The following is an 18,478-nucleotide window of genomic DNA, read 5'->3' on the forward strand; positions in this document are numbered from 1 at the left end:
TGGGAACTGATGTCAACACGTGACCATAATAATTGTGGAAGACAGCCCATCCAAGTGGGAACATATTCTAAACATAATACCTAGGAAAAGGGCCAGAAATGATATACAAGGCACAAACGGGAATACAGCAACTATCACAGAGGGACATTTCATTTCTTCAACAATTAGTAAACTAGTTTTTGCTTCAGAGCTTTCACAAACCTAGGCAGGAAGCACTGGGATGGCAAGGCGTGCCAGAGATCTTGAAGATGTGCATTGGTGGTCGCATACAACAGCATGCAACCCAAACTGAACTCACACGTTTTCAAGATCCCTACACAGCCCTCAACTGAGGGTCAGCAGAGAATAACAGGGAGAGAAGTAGAGAGGATTCTGGATAATCAGAAATGTGAAGATATGCATGGGACTGGCACACGTTCAGTAAGTCTCACATTCCAAATAAAATGAATTTCTCCAAGCACTGCTTAGAATGCTTTAAATAAAGCTCCAGATGAACTTTACATCTATACCTGCTTATTTATGACAACTAAAGCTGAGTTAGACGTGTTAGTGGCCCAAGGATTTTAAAAACACAATCACTAGGCAAGCTGTTAATTCATGCATTACTGATTCATCTGCTTTTATGTGCCATTTAATTAGCAGAATAGATATTGCCAATGCTCATGTCAGACATCAGATAAAAAAGCATCAAGCATTTTGAAGTGTACTTGTTTTTCTATAAATAAGGAAGTTCTCGGGTATATGAAATGGCAAAGGAGAGATGCAACTACTCCCAGAAAGTCATATGAACAGTATGAAAATCTGAAAAGTTTGAAATTAAAAAAAAAAAAAAAAAAAAAAAAAAAAAGAGGTATTTGCTGGTTACAGCTTTCAACATAATCTAGTTCAGAATTAGCTTTTTTATTTTTAAGGCTACATTAACAATCACTGTAAATGCTCTGCTGATTCAGGCCACTGATCCTTTGGTGCAGTATTCTGCGTCTGACAAGGGCAAGGAGAGCTGCATGTGAGCCTGGCCATTTCTGTGGTCCATTCCTCTAGTATTTCTCCAGCATTGTAGCAGGGATGTCAGCTGGAACACGCTTGAATGATCCTTTGATTAGCTACTTACAGGCGTGATGCCTATGCATTCGTCTAATCCCTTTAAAGCTGCTGATACTGTCTGCCTTCACAACCTTCTGTAGCAGAAAGGTCCAGAAGTTTACAGCCTGCTTGGCAAAGAACTTTATCTACCTGGTCACAGCTCCACAGACCAAGGCTTAACCGAAAAAGTAAATAAATACAGGAGCAGTAACAAGAAACAAATATTGACAGATACTGAGTCTGAAAAATCCATGGCTTGTCCAAAGCTTACATTGCTTCGCCTCTTTAACACTGATATACCACACAGAGACAAAGCTGAACACCTCAGACACAGGTACTGAAGTATGCACATTGAAAGTGCTTAATATCTGAATCCATATTTTGAGCAGTGATATTTACAGCTTTTTCCAGCACAACAGATTAATTATACTAACAGGACTTGCAAGCATTACCCTTCTTTCAAGCTATGGCACTAATTACAGAGAACGCACCGTGAAAGTGATATATTTCCAGAGACAGAAAGCTTTTTTTTTTTTTCCCCACATATCCATTTCCAACAAGAGCAATGAAATACAGAATTAACTGAATTCATAGCAGTTACTTGCCCAATTTAAAAGCCTGTCATATTTCAGATGACAGAGAATGGTATTCATGAATTGAAACTGAAATTTAAGAAAATAAAATATGCTAACTTAGTAATTGTGTTTCTACATGACCTACTTGGAAATATTACTTCAGAAGTAATTTCTGAGTTTACGATTCACTTTAATGAGAAGATTTTAACACCTGTAAATAGCAGGTTTCAGCATGTGCTGAGAAAGCGTGTTAAGCCATCACAGGGCAGGATGGGAACCTGACAGCTGATATAACAGGCTATGTAAGTTTATGTTATCAACAAACTTTAAATGATCTGTATTAGTAGGCTCTCAGGACAGTTTCACTTCAAATCAGAAGGGAATGGTGTTGCTAGAGCTTTTGTAAAGCCTAAACAGGAGGAGAGAGAAAGGAAGAAATCTTACCTCACAATTTGTTCGTATGAACTGCTTAGTAGATTTTATAAACACAATTACAAAACATCAAATACACAGCTTTATATCAGAGCACTGCTACAACAAACAAATCAAGCCTGCAAGCAGAACATAACATCTAAAAGGAGAGAAACACAGGGAAATGAGTCACCACATCTGGAAACATTCAAATGCATGCTTACAATTAACTTAATGTTAATTGTATCAAAACGATTTTTTGAACACCCAAAGATGGCAAATCATCATCCAAAGCACAGAGGATGGTTATTAATAATCAGAAATTGAAACGTGAAAGAGATATTAAAGGGAAAGAAACAAACATACCAAATCTAGAACAGAGATTGCTGGCACAGCAGTCTGCTGCAGGTAGTAAGAAGGGAAAAAAGAAAGATGCACAGTGAAAACAAAGATAGGTTAGACTTGTTCTATTTTAAAAGCATTTTCTTTTATTTGTTAAGTTGGCTGCTTTAGAAAAAGGAACTGAATTTGGCAACTTCCTGAAATAAAGAAATGCAAACAATCAAATAATCCATTTCTTACGTCAGTACTTGCTTGACTCATTCGAAATTCAGGTTTTCTCTAGAGATGCTATTTATTGCATCTCATGTAGTACAGACAGCGAAATGCAACTCAAATGCAAACTTTATTTCAGTTCAAGAAAACTGGTAGTTTTTAGTTTCAAAATGTTCCAAAATGAAGGAAGACCTTTATGCACAAATAGTATTTTAAATCCAGCACTTGCAGAGAAGACAGTTATTTAATGCAACACAACTGGCTTTCCATCAATGACACAAGACTTCTCTTAGCTTTGCTACAGTAAAACGTTAAAGACTGTGTGTAAAAATGGCAGTTCTATATGGATAACTTTTATGTCTACAGATAACTGCCTATGTGCTACAAATAACATATTATTAACACAATCAGTTTGCCAATTATACATTTAAACTTTCCTTTCTTCAGTTTCCAAGCTTGAGGTATCTATTGTTTTAACCAGAAACAGTTAGCCACAAGAAAAAAGGAAAGCAATGCAGACTGCAGCAAACATGAGAAGAGCAAGTTTAGGAAATCAAGCTGCCAAAACAATCCTGAACTCAAATCCTAACTCAAGCTGATAGCAATTTCTGAATGTCAAAATACACATGCAGACATTTCTCAACAAGTAAAAACTGCTTATCACAGAATTAAGTCAGCTGTTCAAGATAAACAGAACACAGTGTATTACAGAGCTAGTTTTTAAGCCTTTTAGAGCATAGCTGTTGGTATGCAACTTGGTATCAGTGCTATTATTCAGAAAAGAGAAACAGATTCTCCTATAGGAATTACTTCCCAGTAACAATAGATTTAAGAGATTCTGAGAGACAACCGCCACCAGTGGAGTGATAAAAGTTTTATCATACTATGCAGTTGCATTATCTCATTACTTATATTATGAGCTTTCATGGTACTGAAGGTAGGGTAAGCAAACCTTTCCAAATAGTGATTAAACTGTACACTGCAGAATCTGGGTACACTTGAGCTGGAGCCCTAGGCAGGGTACAGGAGTTGTTACAACACCCCAAAACCACATGGCTCAGCCTAATGCTTCCACCCAGCACTGTTGGTGTCACCACTGAGGTGGTGGTAAACATGGAAGTAATGTTTGCCTCTCGCCCCAGGCTCTAAGTGGAGAGGACCAACATAGTGGAACCTCAGTTCCCTGGAAACAGGAGGTATTCCATGTCTTATAGGTACAAGACTATAAATAAGAACTCTTATAGGTAACTCTATTTGAGGAACAAAAGAAAAAAACACTTTCTTGTTCCCAATTCTGTACAGATTTTTGTAATTTCAATTGTTTTTACTTGCGTTCCTGTAAGCAAATTCCATCCCATATTTAACTTTCTAATCTTGCTTCAGCTACACAGCAAAATCCCTTTATTCAAGGAAAATTTCTACACCCACAACCAGAAAAGTAAATTTGACTGCCGACTTAGATTCTGTAATAGGTAGCTATGTTAATCACGTAAATGGTAAAGCCACTGTAAGCTAGTGAAGGCTTCTATACTGATTTTAAAAGTCAAGGACATTCAAGACAGCTCCAGCCTCCTTTACCCTATAAGGACATCAAAACACTCAGACAAATCCAGAGAACCCGCTGAGATAAACATGTACTATGCTTTTATCTAGAAAGGATTATCCCCTTTTACCCTTGCTCTTCTTTCTGCCTCCAGTCGCTGCATGATGAGCATAGTATCCACATCATCATCCTCCTCTTCGTCATCATCTTCATCCTTTTGCTTTGACTCCTGGAGCCGCTTTTGGAACTGCCACTCCAGCATGAGTTTGCGCAGGCGGTCATTCTCTTCGGCTGTACGATCAGGCTTGTTCTGAAGGTCCTGAATCTCTTTGCTCAGCATGTCCACAATGTGCATCTGTTGCTGCTTCTCCAGTTTCTCCTTAGCATCCCGTTTCCAGGGATCTGGAGAGAGGCTATCGCTGGAGGACAGTTCTTCCTTGCTGATCGTAATGTACTGAAGATCTCTCCGCTCAATAGTCCGAGGCTGCTGCTGTGGCTGCAGCTCTCGAATGACTGTTTCTTGAGGCCTCTGCAAAGTTGAAGGCTTTTCCGATTTCACTTGTTGGAGGGAAACAGGAGGAACCACGGGCTGAGCAGGAATTAGGGGCTGAGAACGCATTTGGCCCAGCTTTCTCTCCTGCTCACGACGCTTCCTTTCTCGTTCTTCTTCCAAGCGTGCCTTTTCCTTTTCATACCACCTCTGATGCTCTTCTCTTTTTTTACGTTCAGCAGCAGCCACCTGGGAAGACGCTTGTGTTCCTATCTGATTTGGCAGAGGAGGGGGAGGCAGAGGCAAATCCATTTGTGGTTCATCAAATTCAGCTGCATAATGCACTGGAGGAGGTGGCGGTGGCGGAGGAAGATCTGTTCTGATGGGCTGGGAAATGGCCACTGGAGTGGGCTGGCTCGTAGCCGGAGTTTTCCAACGGCCAGGTCCACTTTTAGTTAAACAAGAACCAGGCGAAACGGGTTTGGATGAATGGTTCAGGTGTTCTTGGCTAGAGGTGCTGGAATCCACAGATGAATTCATCCACTGATCGCTGTCTGACTTCCGATCGATGTACTCCACGTCCTTCCGTATAACAACTTCCAAGCGATTCCTGTCTGGCTGGAAAACTTTATCTCGGAGTTCTTCCTGGGAACGAGCCACGCGCTGGAAAAAATTAAACAAAGCATCAATTTCATGGTCTTTCTATATTAAAACATATTTCAAATCCTAAAAGCCTAGATGGCTCACGAGCTGCATTCTTATTGCTGAAGGTAATTGCTTTTAGTGAAGTTCAGCATTTCCATGCCCAGTGAGTTTCCCAAAACCAACAATAAAACACTCTTCTCAATCCTTTTAGCTCATACAAGTGATAGAAGATTTTGCAACCTCTCAAATGACTGGAAACCTGGACTGGGAGGAAGGACGAATGCAAAATGGAGCTTAAGCCAAAAACTTCCCCAGCTCTCACAGTTTCTCAGGCCTCTCCCTGACACCCCCTCGTACCCCACAGAAGAGTCCTGGCAGCTTGTTCAGCAGCTCCAGCACACCAGCTCTGCCATTCAGGCTTCAGCTGGCTTGATGAACGCTTTTCCTATTGGGAGGACAGACAGAAAGACAAGGGAGCCTCTGCCCACCCTCCTGTGTTAATAAGGGAGATGACCCAGCTGGAAGCTCTCACTATGACAGTCATTCACGGGTGTGGAATATGGGCAGTCACATCTAGTTCTACCTGCGCTTGGGGCATGGACTTTGGGCTGTGCTTTTATCACTTTTAGTGTGTCAACCACCAAGTCTTTTTGGTATTTGAGCTTGAGGTCTTGCTGCACTGTACTACCTCCTGAAAGGGAACACTGGGCCATAAATTAGGCTTATCAAATCTGTTAATGATTTTCTTGAAGCAAATATTCATGCTCTGAATGTTAGGAAGTACTAAGCACTGAACACATAATGTACCAATTATCAACAACTGAGAGAAGACTAACAAAGCAAACTCCTTTTCTTTTTCCTCCATCAATGACCCTAACTGTGACCTCAAAAGAATGCCTTCTTTGAGATGAACAAGTGTATTTTTTATGCTCTATTAGTCCAGCAGATCTGAACACACAGCTATTTGTGTTAGATTTGCTGTAAAGATGCACCTAAGCAAACAGTTTGCTAATGCGTTCAGAACAGAAAACAGGCGTTTCACATCAGTCAGTAGCTTATGGCAGCTTTTACAAGCCCAGCTTTCACTGTAAAGATTTAACGGATTTTATTTATTTATTAAATCTATCTTCCTCTAATTTCACCTTAAGAGAAGTATTGCACGGTGGGGATAAATTGCTTCCGATGCTTGTAGGGAGCTAAAGCTTCTAGTTGTTTGCTTTATGAAAACATTTCTTGAATGTTTTCAAGCCTTAAGACCATAGCTCAAATTCAGCATCTGTTAACAACTTTAACAGATGGGGTTCATCTCATCCATTTTAACTGCCTCATTTAAGCTACTCGCTTAAGCTTGCACCTTAAACAGGGGAGAGGTGCACGTCCAGATGGCAGCTCATCCCATTAGGGCAGAGATACTACTCTCCTTTGCTTCTACGATGCAGTATCAAGGTAACTTAGATGACACTGCTTTTCAAAAAGTAACAACATACCAAGCCTGGTGTAAAGCTCAGCTTTTATCACAAATTAGGAACAGCAACAACAATTTCTCTCTCTAAATTTGTATTCTTGATTGATGATGCTGTCTCCGGTGCGTTAAGAGAAAAAAAATAATGAGCCGGTGACTGGATTCAGACAACCAAGATTACTCAAATCCGTACAGGAAATGAAGAGTCCTCATTTACAAAGAATAGAACAACATTATCTTTCTTTTGACTTTTATAAAGGTACAATGGGGGTAAATTCATTTCAGGTCAAGAAGCACCTGCATTTTGGTGACAGGGCAGGATTAATGCAAGCAAAAAAAAATCATGCAGCTTACGTTTTTTCTTCCTTATTTATTTTTTAACTGTAAAGGGAATGTGTTTCAGTGATGACCTTGGATAAGTTTCAAAATACTGTTCTGTTTAATTTTTAATACTTCACTGTCACTTAACCAATGTGCCCTGCAAGCAAAGAGATTTTTCCACATAAAACTTCTTAGAAGGTTTAGTTTACTTTTCAGAAAACCACTAAACATTTTATAAGATAAACCATACTACTGTCTACTCTCCACTATCCTGAGTAATAGGGACTTAAAATATCACAGATAACAGGTCTGCATAACTCGATAACAAATTCTGTGGAGGAAAAAAGGAAAAAAAAAAAGTTAAAAAGTAGGGTTTCTGAACCCAGGTCAACCTTGGCAGAAGCACAGCTATCCCCTCTTCAGTGGTATGGTTTATCCTCAACAGCTCTGAGATCATACTGAGTTGCTGAAAAAATGTTTTCAACAAATGGGAAGTGGAAATCAAGCTGTTTCTGTGCCTCCACTCCTCCTTCCACCCTCCCCCTTCCTTACAGTGAAAGAAATAGCTTCTGACCTGCATTGTACTATTGATCGAATGATTACTTTCTGCCTGGACCTGTGGTTTCTCTTCATAACTTGGCCACTGACTCTGCGCTGGACCCATTCGATCCTGGGACTTTGAAGCTGGGAATGTGAAATATTCCCTAGTATAGGTCTGTGTTGGGATGGGATAAGCTTCAGGTCGTGGAGGCAGAGTCTGTTCCTGAAAAAGGTAGAAAGAACGTAAGATAGAATTTATCTTATCACGCAGATCAGTACAGAATATTGTTCTAAACATGCATTTCCTTTAAGTTTTGTTTTGCCTTCTGAGACCATTATTTGTCTGGAATAACAGATATGGAGGTTTTCCAGTATCAAATATAAACTGTGGTTATGACTAATTTTTTTTTATGGTCTGAAAACAAGTACGTAATATTGGCATAAGCCAAAGAAATTGCAGTGACAGCTTTGTGAACAAAATTTCATAAAAATCACCCAAACTTTTCCCAATCTTTCATTAAGCTTTAACAAGCAAGCCCCCTACCCAGTCACTAGCACTAGCATTAGGCTGAAATACTGGTTTGACTCAAGCACACTGATCCTATTGATAGCTAAGGAAAGTTTAATAGCCAGCATTTTGCTTGCCACTTCTGACCTCTGTACAAAGATTTCCAGTCGAGACTGAGGTTATTTTGGTGGTAGTTCCAGATGCATAAGCATTCTTTCCCCCAGGGCTTGGAGGCTGATCTGTTGGAAAGTTAGAGGAAGCATTTATGTGCCTGTTAATATTAATTTACATAACTTAATAAAATAACAGTATTCACAACATGATTTTTCCTCTGAATAGTTCTAACAAGAGGCTTGCTCCAAAAACATTGCTACTACATAATTATTTTAAACAAACATTTTTATTTTTAAACAAAACAGAAAAAGAATTCCCCCTCCCCCTTCGGAATTCAACAGTTTTTAAAGTTAGTGGAAGAGGCATCTACCTCTAAAAGAAGGATAATCTTACTTACTTGCTACATTGGGGCTGGAGCGATGATCAGCTCTGTTCTTCATTAATCTATCATCCCCTGGCAGCTTCTTTGGTTCACTGTACTCTGTCCATGGCAGCTGAGGGCTCTCTGGTGACCCATTTTGTGTGGAGTTGTTATACAGCTCGAAACCTTCACTCTTTGGTCGGGGTTTACCTGAGCCACGGCGGTCAGAAACTGTAACAGTTGATATACATTTTCCCCCTTTCACTTATATTAACTACGGTCTAGCACATTCCTTCCAAGGATTCCTCCCTTGCATTTAGAAGAAAAAATGAGTTTCTGGTAAAGCAATTATTAAAACCTTTGCTTCTTCAGATATGCAATTCCACTTCTGTATCAACGGTACAGGATTCCTTTGATATATATGGCTTCAAAAGGGCTTTTGAAAAGATAAAACAGTATTTGGTAAAGCCAAATGTGCCTTACTAAAAAGTCTCTTGCTGACTCATAGAGGCATATGGCAACTGGGATGGTGTTGTAAATTGTGGTAATAAGGATTTATTCTTTTAACCCATTCTGTTCTATTCTATCGTATATACAGAAAAGGACTTCCTTTACAAAAATATTTTATGTAAGACCTGCATATTAGGTCTGTGAAGTACAATGATAAAAATATTGGAGAAACACTGAAGAATTTATGAGCAGACACACAAACTTAAGAAGATAGGTTTCAGCATTTCTAGTTTAAAAACTAAATAAAACATGTTCCAGGGGTTTCTGTTTTTGTTTTTCTCTCTTTGTAATTACATTACACTCTCTGGTTACAAGGAAGTCATACTCCATGAGGAGGAGAGAAGCTATTATGTAAGGGATAGAAAAGCTATTGTAAAATGTCTGTATTCATCATATTTCATTAATTAAAATAAAAATTATTTCAAAACCAGGCCTGTATTTAAATTCTTTTTTTTTTTAAAGACACAATTGCAAAACATGTATTAATGATTAGACTAGTATAATTTTAAGCAGTATTTAAAAATCATATGAACTCTTGATAACAAAATAAATGCTTCCATTCTATGCAATTCAATTTCATCTGATTTAATGCTCTAGTAGTATTTGGCAAGTTACTATGAATTACTGTATTTTCTCCAATCTAAGTCATAAAAAGAACTGTTATTGCTATGTATAATATTATTTTTGTTTGTTTACCTCTTTGCATCATTGGGGATGGCTGATTAAGCAAGGTTGCCAGACCATGGTAAATTGCTCCTTGTTTTGCTACTTCCAGTGTTACTACAGAACCTGTCCTTGTCATAAGTTCTGCTGCCCTGCAACAGAAGTCAGAGCAAATAAAACAAAATCAGGCACTGCAATACTTAATTCTCCTTGACATCATTTTTTATGTCACAATTCCCCCATATTTGTTCTAGTTACTTTTTGTTTGACAAAACGCTATTTTTTCTAATACTTAAAATCAGTTGGAAAAAAAATTACAAAACAACAGCTAGAAGCTAGTCTATTTACTAAACAGACGATATGCTTACATATAAGTATTTCCAGCTTCTGCAGATAATTGTCAGAAGCCAAAATATTTAAAAAATAGAGCTAAGAACAGCTTGCAGAAAGATACAGCCCAAATGTGTAACATCATCTCTTCTATACAGATACCAATATTATATACAGAAAATACTCTGCAAACAGCTGAAAACTTTTGTTACTAAGATAACACAGAGAGAGTCATTTAAAAAGGAAAAAAAAAAAACAACAAACGATAAAGAAGAGATACAAAGACTAATTACACTAGCATTTTTTTTTCCATGTAAAGACACTGAGTGAAAGCATTCTGTACCTTTCCTGGGATAGGCCCACCAAACTTCGACCGTCCACACTGAGCAACTGATCCCCTGCAGCCAGACGACCATCCTAATTACATATTCAAGCAAGGAAAAAAAAAAAAAAAAAATCATGCACCAACGCTAACTTGGTGTAAATGAAAACAATTCATGCACACTAGCAAATAAAGGCTTTAAAAGTATTTCCAAAGGATCTTTCCACCTTTGAAATTCTGATGTTTAAAACTATTACTAACCACATCTGCAGCACCTCCTTTCACAACAGACTTGACGTATATTCCAAGTTTATCTTGACCAGCACCCTACAGAGAAAAGGATATTATTTTATTACATTTATATTTAATCTCTTGACCATTCCATAAATTTTAATAAAAATTTACATGGCTAGATAAACCTCTAAGTTTTTTTTTTTCCTCTCCAAACCAGGAAAGCAAAACAAAAAGTTATATAGAAGAGAGTTAAGTTCACTTAAAATCAAAAGAAGGCTTTAATATTAGGCCTCTAGAACCTGCAAGCTGTTAGAAGCAAACAATATGTGGTCTTAATGCAGGCTTCAATAATCAAGAAAATATGTCAACTAAAATTTACACTTTATAAGGTTTGTTTTAACCCCCTTCTAATGAGAAATACTTATTTACACTTTTGTATGCATGCTGTTTATTTATTTATTTTAGATACCTGTGTATTCTGTGTATTATGTTCCAAAAGACTGCAGTGTTACCCTTGCTAACACCCAAATCTAACAAGGTAAATTGCAGATTGTCTATTCTGCTTTGAGATTTAATGACCCAAAGGAATAGAAATGCTTTTTACAGTAAAAGTTATTAGGACTGTAAAGGAACTAGCAAAGAGGAGCAAACAGTGCTTCTGCTTTTTATAATAAGCAAGTAGATGTTACAACTAGGAAGTATTTCAGAGTTAACAAAACCACTGTTTAAGCCTACTGGAGAACCATACAATTTTGTTCATAAAAATCTGCCTCAAAGTATCCCACAATTTTAAAAGGACTGTTAACACTGAACATATTGCTAGACAGCCAACAAATTTAAGGCATGAGGATGCGAGCATCTATTCAAGCCATGCTGTTGCATCATCCACGTGCTCTAATTTGCAAGACACCACACAAGTCTACGTTAGTATCACAAACCTTTAAATTGTCACTTATAATGTAAGACAATCACTTGTGACTACACTATGTAGCATAGCAAGCCGTATCATTTAAACTAATCTGCATGTCACTGTGAAGAACACTACAGAACTACTGTTAAATTTTCAGAGCACAGATTTTGTTTTCTACAATAACGCCCAGGTTGATTTTGTACTGAAAATGCAAATTCTTCATCCTCTCCCCCCCACTTTTCCAACTCTACTTCTTTTGTCAGCAAAAGCATTCACAGCTTCCATCATTATAATGAAATAAAGTAGAAAAGTACAGGTGTTCTTCAAAAGCAAGCATTACGCGAGATTTTTCTAAGCAGGTGAAGGCTTAGATTTTTATTAATTAAAACTTGAGTTAATTTCAAATGTTTATTCAAAATCCACAGAACAGGATTTACTTTGAATCCCACGATTCAATATTAACATTCTATATGTCCAAATTTTTCATAACAATTGCATAAGTTGTACATAAAGGAAAAAAAGAAAATATTAATAAAATAACTAAAAGACATTTTCTGTGTCTAGGAAGAACATAAAGGTAATTAAAAAAAATATATATAGATAAATACACACTTAGTTTTTTTAAGGACTCTAAGGAAACATTCAGACAATTGCATATTATTTTTTAACTTTATACCAGAAGAATCAGTTAAAGTTATGAGAAATACAAGTCAGAAGACAGCTAGATAAAAACAACGAAAAACAAAAGTCATGTTTCATAAATCTTTTTCCTCAAGCAACCAAGAAGCACATGGAAAATGCTGATCTGGCTGACAGAACATCTAGCCCTCCAAAAAATATGTGGCGATATCTCTTACTAGGAATTCTTAAAGAATTTAAGTTGTCATGGGATAAGATGGAAGTTGTCCATGCACATTAGTAACTAGTTTAACACTGGATAGGAAGTTTTAACTTTTCACAAGGAATGGAAGCTATCAGAGAAGACCTAAATGAATGTGCTGTTCATCAGGCTCACAAGTTTTTCAGAAAAAGGACAAATAATACTATAACTAAATTTGCTGGATAGAAAATGCACCAGTCAAAACCAAGAGTTGGAAAAGGACCGCATGATACTGGAGCAATAACAGGGGAAAACGCGTTTTACTGGTCTGAATGTGAAGTAATGCTTCCACCCTGTAGGGGACTGGTCCCCATCAGTGCAAGTTTGGCATAAACAACCCAGAAGAATTCTCTCTTCTTGTTGGGAACTGAAGATTAGATGATTGGCCTCCTTCCTTTGCCTCAAACCACTGTATAAAACCTAGAAGCAAGCTCGTTCAGTTACAAAGGGCTAAAGACTCAACAGCAAGAGTCACCCATCCACCCTTTAAAGTTACAGCCCCACGGATCAATCACATAGTCACATTTAATTGTGGGGGATGAAGCAACAGCTTTTCTTGGAGCCAGACTGACCAAGACTAATCAGATGTCTCTAAAGCTACCTGGGACTGAAGCTGCTTTATTCAGTCCTAGCTTCCATAGGCCGCTAGCAAGAATCTCAGCCCCTTGGATCCAGTGAGTCCAAAGATCTGCCTAACACAGTCAAAGATAAGGTGAAAACAGCAAGCTGTTGGAAGAGCACTGCCACTTTAAAAAGTGCACACACTAATCAAGAAATGTGGGGACCATGAGTTTGCTAATCATGAATTACATCATACTGTATCTGTATGTGTCACCTTTCTTATCCTTGACTGTGATCGTATACTTTAAATGAAGTTGGAACCTTCTGTTAAAGCCTGTGTTATCTGCACTGTTTTTGCAAATAGTGATTAAGAAACATTTTCAATTGCAAAAATACCCATACAGTAGTTTCTAAACTGGCTTTAACTGTTCAAGAAACTTCTTTTTAGTTACTGTGTAAACATCTGTTTAGTTGCTGAGCAATCCTTATATATCAGCTCAAACATCTGGGAGCCAACAGAACTATTAGACAAGAGCAAAGAAAACAGAAAACACTGTGGTCACTACGCAACTACAGGGTTCACATTTAGAAAACTGCCTAATTCTGATTATTCCCTTACGAAAAGGCACCAGCTGAATCATGTGGCTCAGAGGATAACAAGAATGATCAGAAACACGGAGTTACTTCCTTGAGAGAGCCATATAACAGATATGGACTCTATGGACTCCTCAGCTTAGAAACAATCAAGAGAGAAGGCGAAGGTCTATGGAATTACAAATGGCAAACAGGATTATTTATCATCTCTCTAGCCAGCCAAGACAAAGCTTTCTCACTCATGCCATCAGGTAGCATATTTTATGAAGTCAACTATTCCTCCCCGCTACCCCCCCCCCCCAAGGGGAAAAAAACACTACCAAACCAACAACCTTTTTTCCAAAGGATTTCATAATTCAGTTGGGATACTGCCAATAGACTGCTGTAGAGGCCAAAGATTCATGGTAAAATCTTCCAAGGGCTTTCAGAAAAAGTGATACAGATGAAATAAATGCTGGAAAAAATCTGAAATTACAAAAAGCTAGAAACTAGGAAGAAACATCTTACATGTGTTCTGTTACACTTTCTGGCTAAATATCTGTTATTAGACACAGCTGAAAGATACCAGATCAGATGGATTTTTTCTCCAACCCTTCTTGCACTCTAAACCTTACAGTGATTCTTCATGATGTTTCAAGGGAGCTGACATTTTGCTCACTGTTCCTTTTCTAAGTGTTCTTTTGAAGCCTATACAGTTTGTCAATCCTTTTCCTGTGTGCCTTTTTTTTTTTTTTAAGACAAGTTACGAGCAGATGCATTAGCTCCAAGTCACCTACTTAACACAAGGCTAATGAATTTTAAAAGTATAAAAATGATTTTAAAATAAATCTCTATTTATTCAGATTACATAGAACATCTTTAGTGTCTACCACATCTACTCCCAGAGTAGGACAAATGCATTTTTTCTTTCCTGTGTACTTTATATACCATTTCGTATGTTTCTAACAAGATGCCTACTATTTTTTCACTTATGCTTAGGCAGACCTCTTACTAAGCACCATCGAGTTTAACTTAGCCTCCTGACACTTTTACCCTAAGCTTTATAGTGATTGGAATCCAAATTCTTAATTTCTATTGAAACAGACTGGTTTTTGCTTCAGTTCTATCTTCCAGGAGACTACACAGTTAATTCTCATATGTACCACATGAATTTTTCTCCTGTCACTTAGTGACAGTACAGTAGGACAGGTTTCTTTGTAGACTGCTTATTAAAGCTTTTCTTTTAAAGAAATGTGAAGGTCAGCACAATTAAAATTATTCTTCCATAAACAAAGCAATTACGTGTACCAGTAGCAGTAATACTGAAAACATTCTTTCCAGTCCACTTTCGTTTCTCCAATCCTGAATACCAAACGCATGTTTATCTGTAAAGCTGTGAGATGGAACAGAAGAACACAGCTGTAGAGAAGTTAAATGACTGTGGAATGCAAGAAATTGTGGAATGTAAGTGTAAAGAGATGCTTTTTTCCCTCTCCAAATTAATATATTGTAACCTACAGCAGATTTTCTCATATATCTATATATAGATGAGAACATCTGTATTATATATAGATATATATATCAACAATTACAATTCCCCAAAACGTTTTCAAAAACTACTTCAGCATATTGTAGAAGCAACAAAATAATTTAATCTACAATAGTAAACTCTCTAGTGGTACCAAATCTGTTTTTACAATCCTTGCAGAAAGTGAATAAACACCACCTATTTTGAGAAAAAATGGGAAATGCTTCCCATAAGTAATAATTTATGGCGTTTTTCAAGGTGTACAACTGACAAAATAAAAACTACTGCTTCTTCTTTGCTACTTCCAAATTATCATCCACTGTTTAGTCACAGTTTTCAGCTGAAAGAGCCATGTATGAAGGGTTGGTAAAATATGAGGGGCTTAACAGAAAGTGAGCACAATCATTATGTCATAAGTAGTCAACACAAGCCTCACCACAGGTTACAGTATTCCTAAACTGAACTGCATGAGCCCAGTACTCGACTCCAAAAGATCTTTTCTGTTTACTTCTAAATGGTTGCTATTGCTACAATGCATAACCAAAGCAGACAACCACATGGAAAATGTTTTCTATAGGTTTTCTGAGGTTTTCCGTAGCTATTAACCAATGAGAATGAGAACAACAGTAAGTTGTGGACTGAAGAAAAGGAATTATGTGATATTTATGAATTCTGATACCTCAAGTACACCAGACCTAAGCTTCAACATGAGGAACACCTCTACAGTACAGTTTTACAACCAGTACAAAAAAGAAAACAGCCCAGGTCATAAATAAAAACGCATAAAGCACAGCAAAAATGTTTAAGGCCAGCAGTGTAGCAATATTTACGTGTTTCAGTATTGAACATGTGTTAAATTCACTAAAATGACATTAGCGGGGCACTGACACATAGCATCACACCAAAATCCACCAGCCTGCTTGTGCTCTCTTGCGCTTGGAGCTGCATGGATGCTTCATGGCAGCTCCCAGGCCTGGCTTGGCCTGCCTGAAGGTTAAGCTGAGCTGCTTCCCCAACCCCTGCTCCTTAATAAGCACTTAAGTCTTCAACCAAATCACTTTTCTAAAATTGTTTACAGCCCAGCATAAGACAGATCATAGACATCAAAAAAGGGGGCTGCCAGGAGGCCTGGGTGCATCAAGGAGGGCTGGTGACATCCTCCCTGCATACAGGGCTGGCATCAGGTAGCCCTTCCACACCAGACCCCAAACAGGGATTTCTACTGTCAGAAACCCAAAAGCCCTCCTTTAAGGAAAATAATCACCAGGAACTGTTCATTTTTAAAATGTCAGAACAGCTTACCCATGTAAAAAGCACACTGTGAATTTGCACTAGGGAAGTATTCTTTTTAACGAGCAATACAAAACACAGCCAATTAATTTGACCTAACACAGGGTATTTCAGTTTAAACACCACCCAAATAATTTCCAAATGGGTTAAAATAGCGTAACATAAAATAATCAGGTTTGCTTTGCAGCCACCTCAGACTCCATTGTTCCGTGAACGACATGATGTTTTAACCCAGCAACTTAAACCGCATCAGATTCCTAAATCCTGCTATTTGTCACCCACTCACTCGTGAAAGAACTCTGATCAGTGTCTGCAAAGCAACAGTATTCTAGTGGAAGCCAATTTCCAAAGTGTTTGGGGAGGGAGGACATCACAAAAACAAACAAACAAACACGAAAAACACACTCTAAGCCATGCATATGTACCCTGAAAGAGAAAGAAACTAAACAAGGAGAAAAAAAAATATTACAAATGATTGAAATTCATCTTTTTTTTTTTTTTGAAGCCTTCATGGCAAGCACACCCAAAAGACACTTCCCAAGTTTGCCACAGCCCATCAATTCCCCTCCTAAACATAAAACATTTTAATTACCCTGATTTTAGCAAGAGATACACATGAATAGCGTATTTAGAACAGAAGAAAATACATCCTGTTAAGAAAAAAAAAAAATCAAAACACCTTTACTGATGTAATTACACAATGGGATAAACGTCTTTTTTTTTTTTTTTTTTTCCTCCAGGAACCTTAATTCTCTCTGAACAAAAACATTAAAAGACTCTTGAAAGTAATCTTCTCCATGCTTGAGCTCACTCATCTTTAAGATGGATGTACACAGTCAACTCAGGTGGGAAACTGAGGAAAACAATTAGGTCCAGTAACCAGACCAAAGCCATGCATATCCAAGCAACTTAATACCTTCAAGTTTGTTTTTTTATAATCATCTTACACATCTTAAGAAGTAATTTAATACTTTAAGACAGCACAAGTTGAAAGATGTTAACATGTTGCACTTGCAAGTCTGGCATGCACTTAAATTTAGTAAGAGTATTAGAATAATTAATCCTTAATTTGCTGTGACTTACAGGTTGCTGCAGGAATTCTATGACAATGGGGAACATTCTCTTGCATTTAGAAGGAATTTTAATAGATCTTCTAATCCTGCTTGGGAGGTAAAGGCAAACACAGGATACTTCTGCATACAGAAGTCTGCTTAGAATGGTAACTGAGGTCTTTATCCTAAATCTAAATGAAGAAAAGAATGTATGGGAAAAATATTTGTTTAAGTGACAAGACTGCATTGTAAAAAATAAATAAATAATGAGTTGTCCTCCAAGAAACAGACCAGAAGGAGCTACAAGTCAAAAGAATAAGCAAGAAATGGTCATATGAAATGCCACCAATTAATCCAGCAATTAAAAGTCACCAGAAATTCTATTTCCCTTACAACTGTTTCTGTTACATCCATGTGGTTTATGTATACTGTATAACAATACTTAAAGGAGGACAGAAGACACGTAAGGTTTTGGAAGAGAGAACTAACTTGATTTTTGCCATAGTAGCCCTACTTCAAAGAGTTCTTACCACAGAACAGAAACATCTTACAAGATGGTGTCTGAAATTACAACCCGAGGATGGAGATAATAAAAGCAAGGAAGTAAAACACAGAAAATGCTTCTTGAGTTTATCACTCATTTGGATGGCTACGATTGTTGGGAGCATCACGTCAGTACTGTTAATAGATTGCATAGCTCATGAAAGTCTAACTCTTCATTTGAAATTAAACGCAAACTTCAAATTATTGAAGTGGTACTGATTAGGCCTTAGTTTAGTGTTCAACAACATTCAACTACATTCAACTCTGTCAAATGCACATACAGAAAAGTTAATTATAACAAGAGAGACTTTTATTCCTGCTCATTTTTAGTTGAATTGACGAAGGACATTCTTAACTTGTTAGACCCTACATACAAATTGACACTATCTTCTGCATATGAAGCCACACGAATATCATAAGTCAACTCTCAGACCCTATAAAATACATAAATCGTGTAAATTCAACCTCAAAACA

At 37.5% G+C, this 18,478-nt stretch overlaps 1 protein-coding gene across 12 annotated transcripts in view; it reads right to left on the minus strand.

Moving 5' to 3' along the window:
* Positions 1-18,478, minus strand: part of AFDN (afadin, adherens junction formation factor) — a gene marked incomplete at its 3' end in the record, with an annotated part of 129,483 nt that overhangs the window by 11,464 nt on the left and 99,541 nt on the right. For 6 of the 12 annotated variants that reach the window (XM_084284802.1, XM_084284794.1, XM_084284801.1 and 3 more), the window contains 7 exons: positions 10,695-10,760; positions 10,455-10,528; positions 9,815-9,933; positions 8,645-8,839; positions 8,281-8,372; positions 7,660-7,848; positions 4,298-5,320 (listed from right to left, as the gene is read on the minus strand). In XM_084284802.1, coding sequence (XP_084140928.1) covers positions 4,298-5,320; positions 7,660-7,848; positions 8,281-8,372; positions 8,645-8,839; positions 9,815-9,933; positions 10,455-10,528; positions 10,695-10,760 — 1,758 coding nt within the window. Of the gene's footprint in view, positions 1-2,435; positions 2,472-4,297; positions 5,321-7,659; positions 7,849-8,280; positions 8,373-8,644; positions 8,840-9,814; positions 9,934-10,454; positions 10,529-10,694; positions 10,761-18,478 lie in introns of all 12 variants that reach the window. The other 6 variants (XM_084284797.1, XM_084284792.1, XM_084284796.1 and 3 more) reach the window with 2 other exon arrangements.

This window comes from Netta rufina (genome assembly GCF_964035555.1).
Source record: "Netta rufina genome assembly, chromosome: 3".
Taxonomy (NCBI): Eukaryota; Metazoa; Chordata; class Aves; order Anseriformes; family Anatidae; genus Netta; species Netta rufina.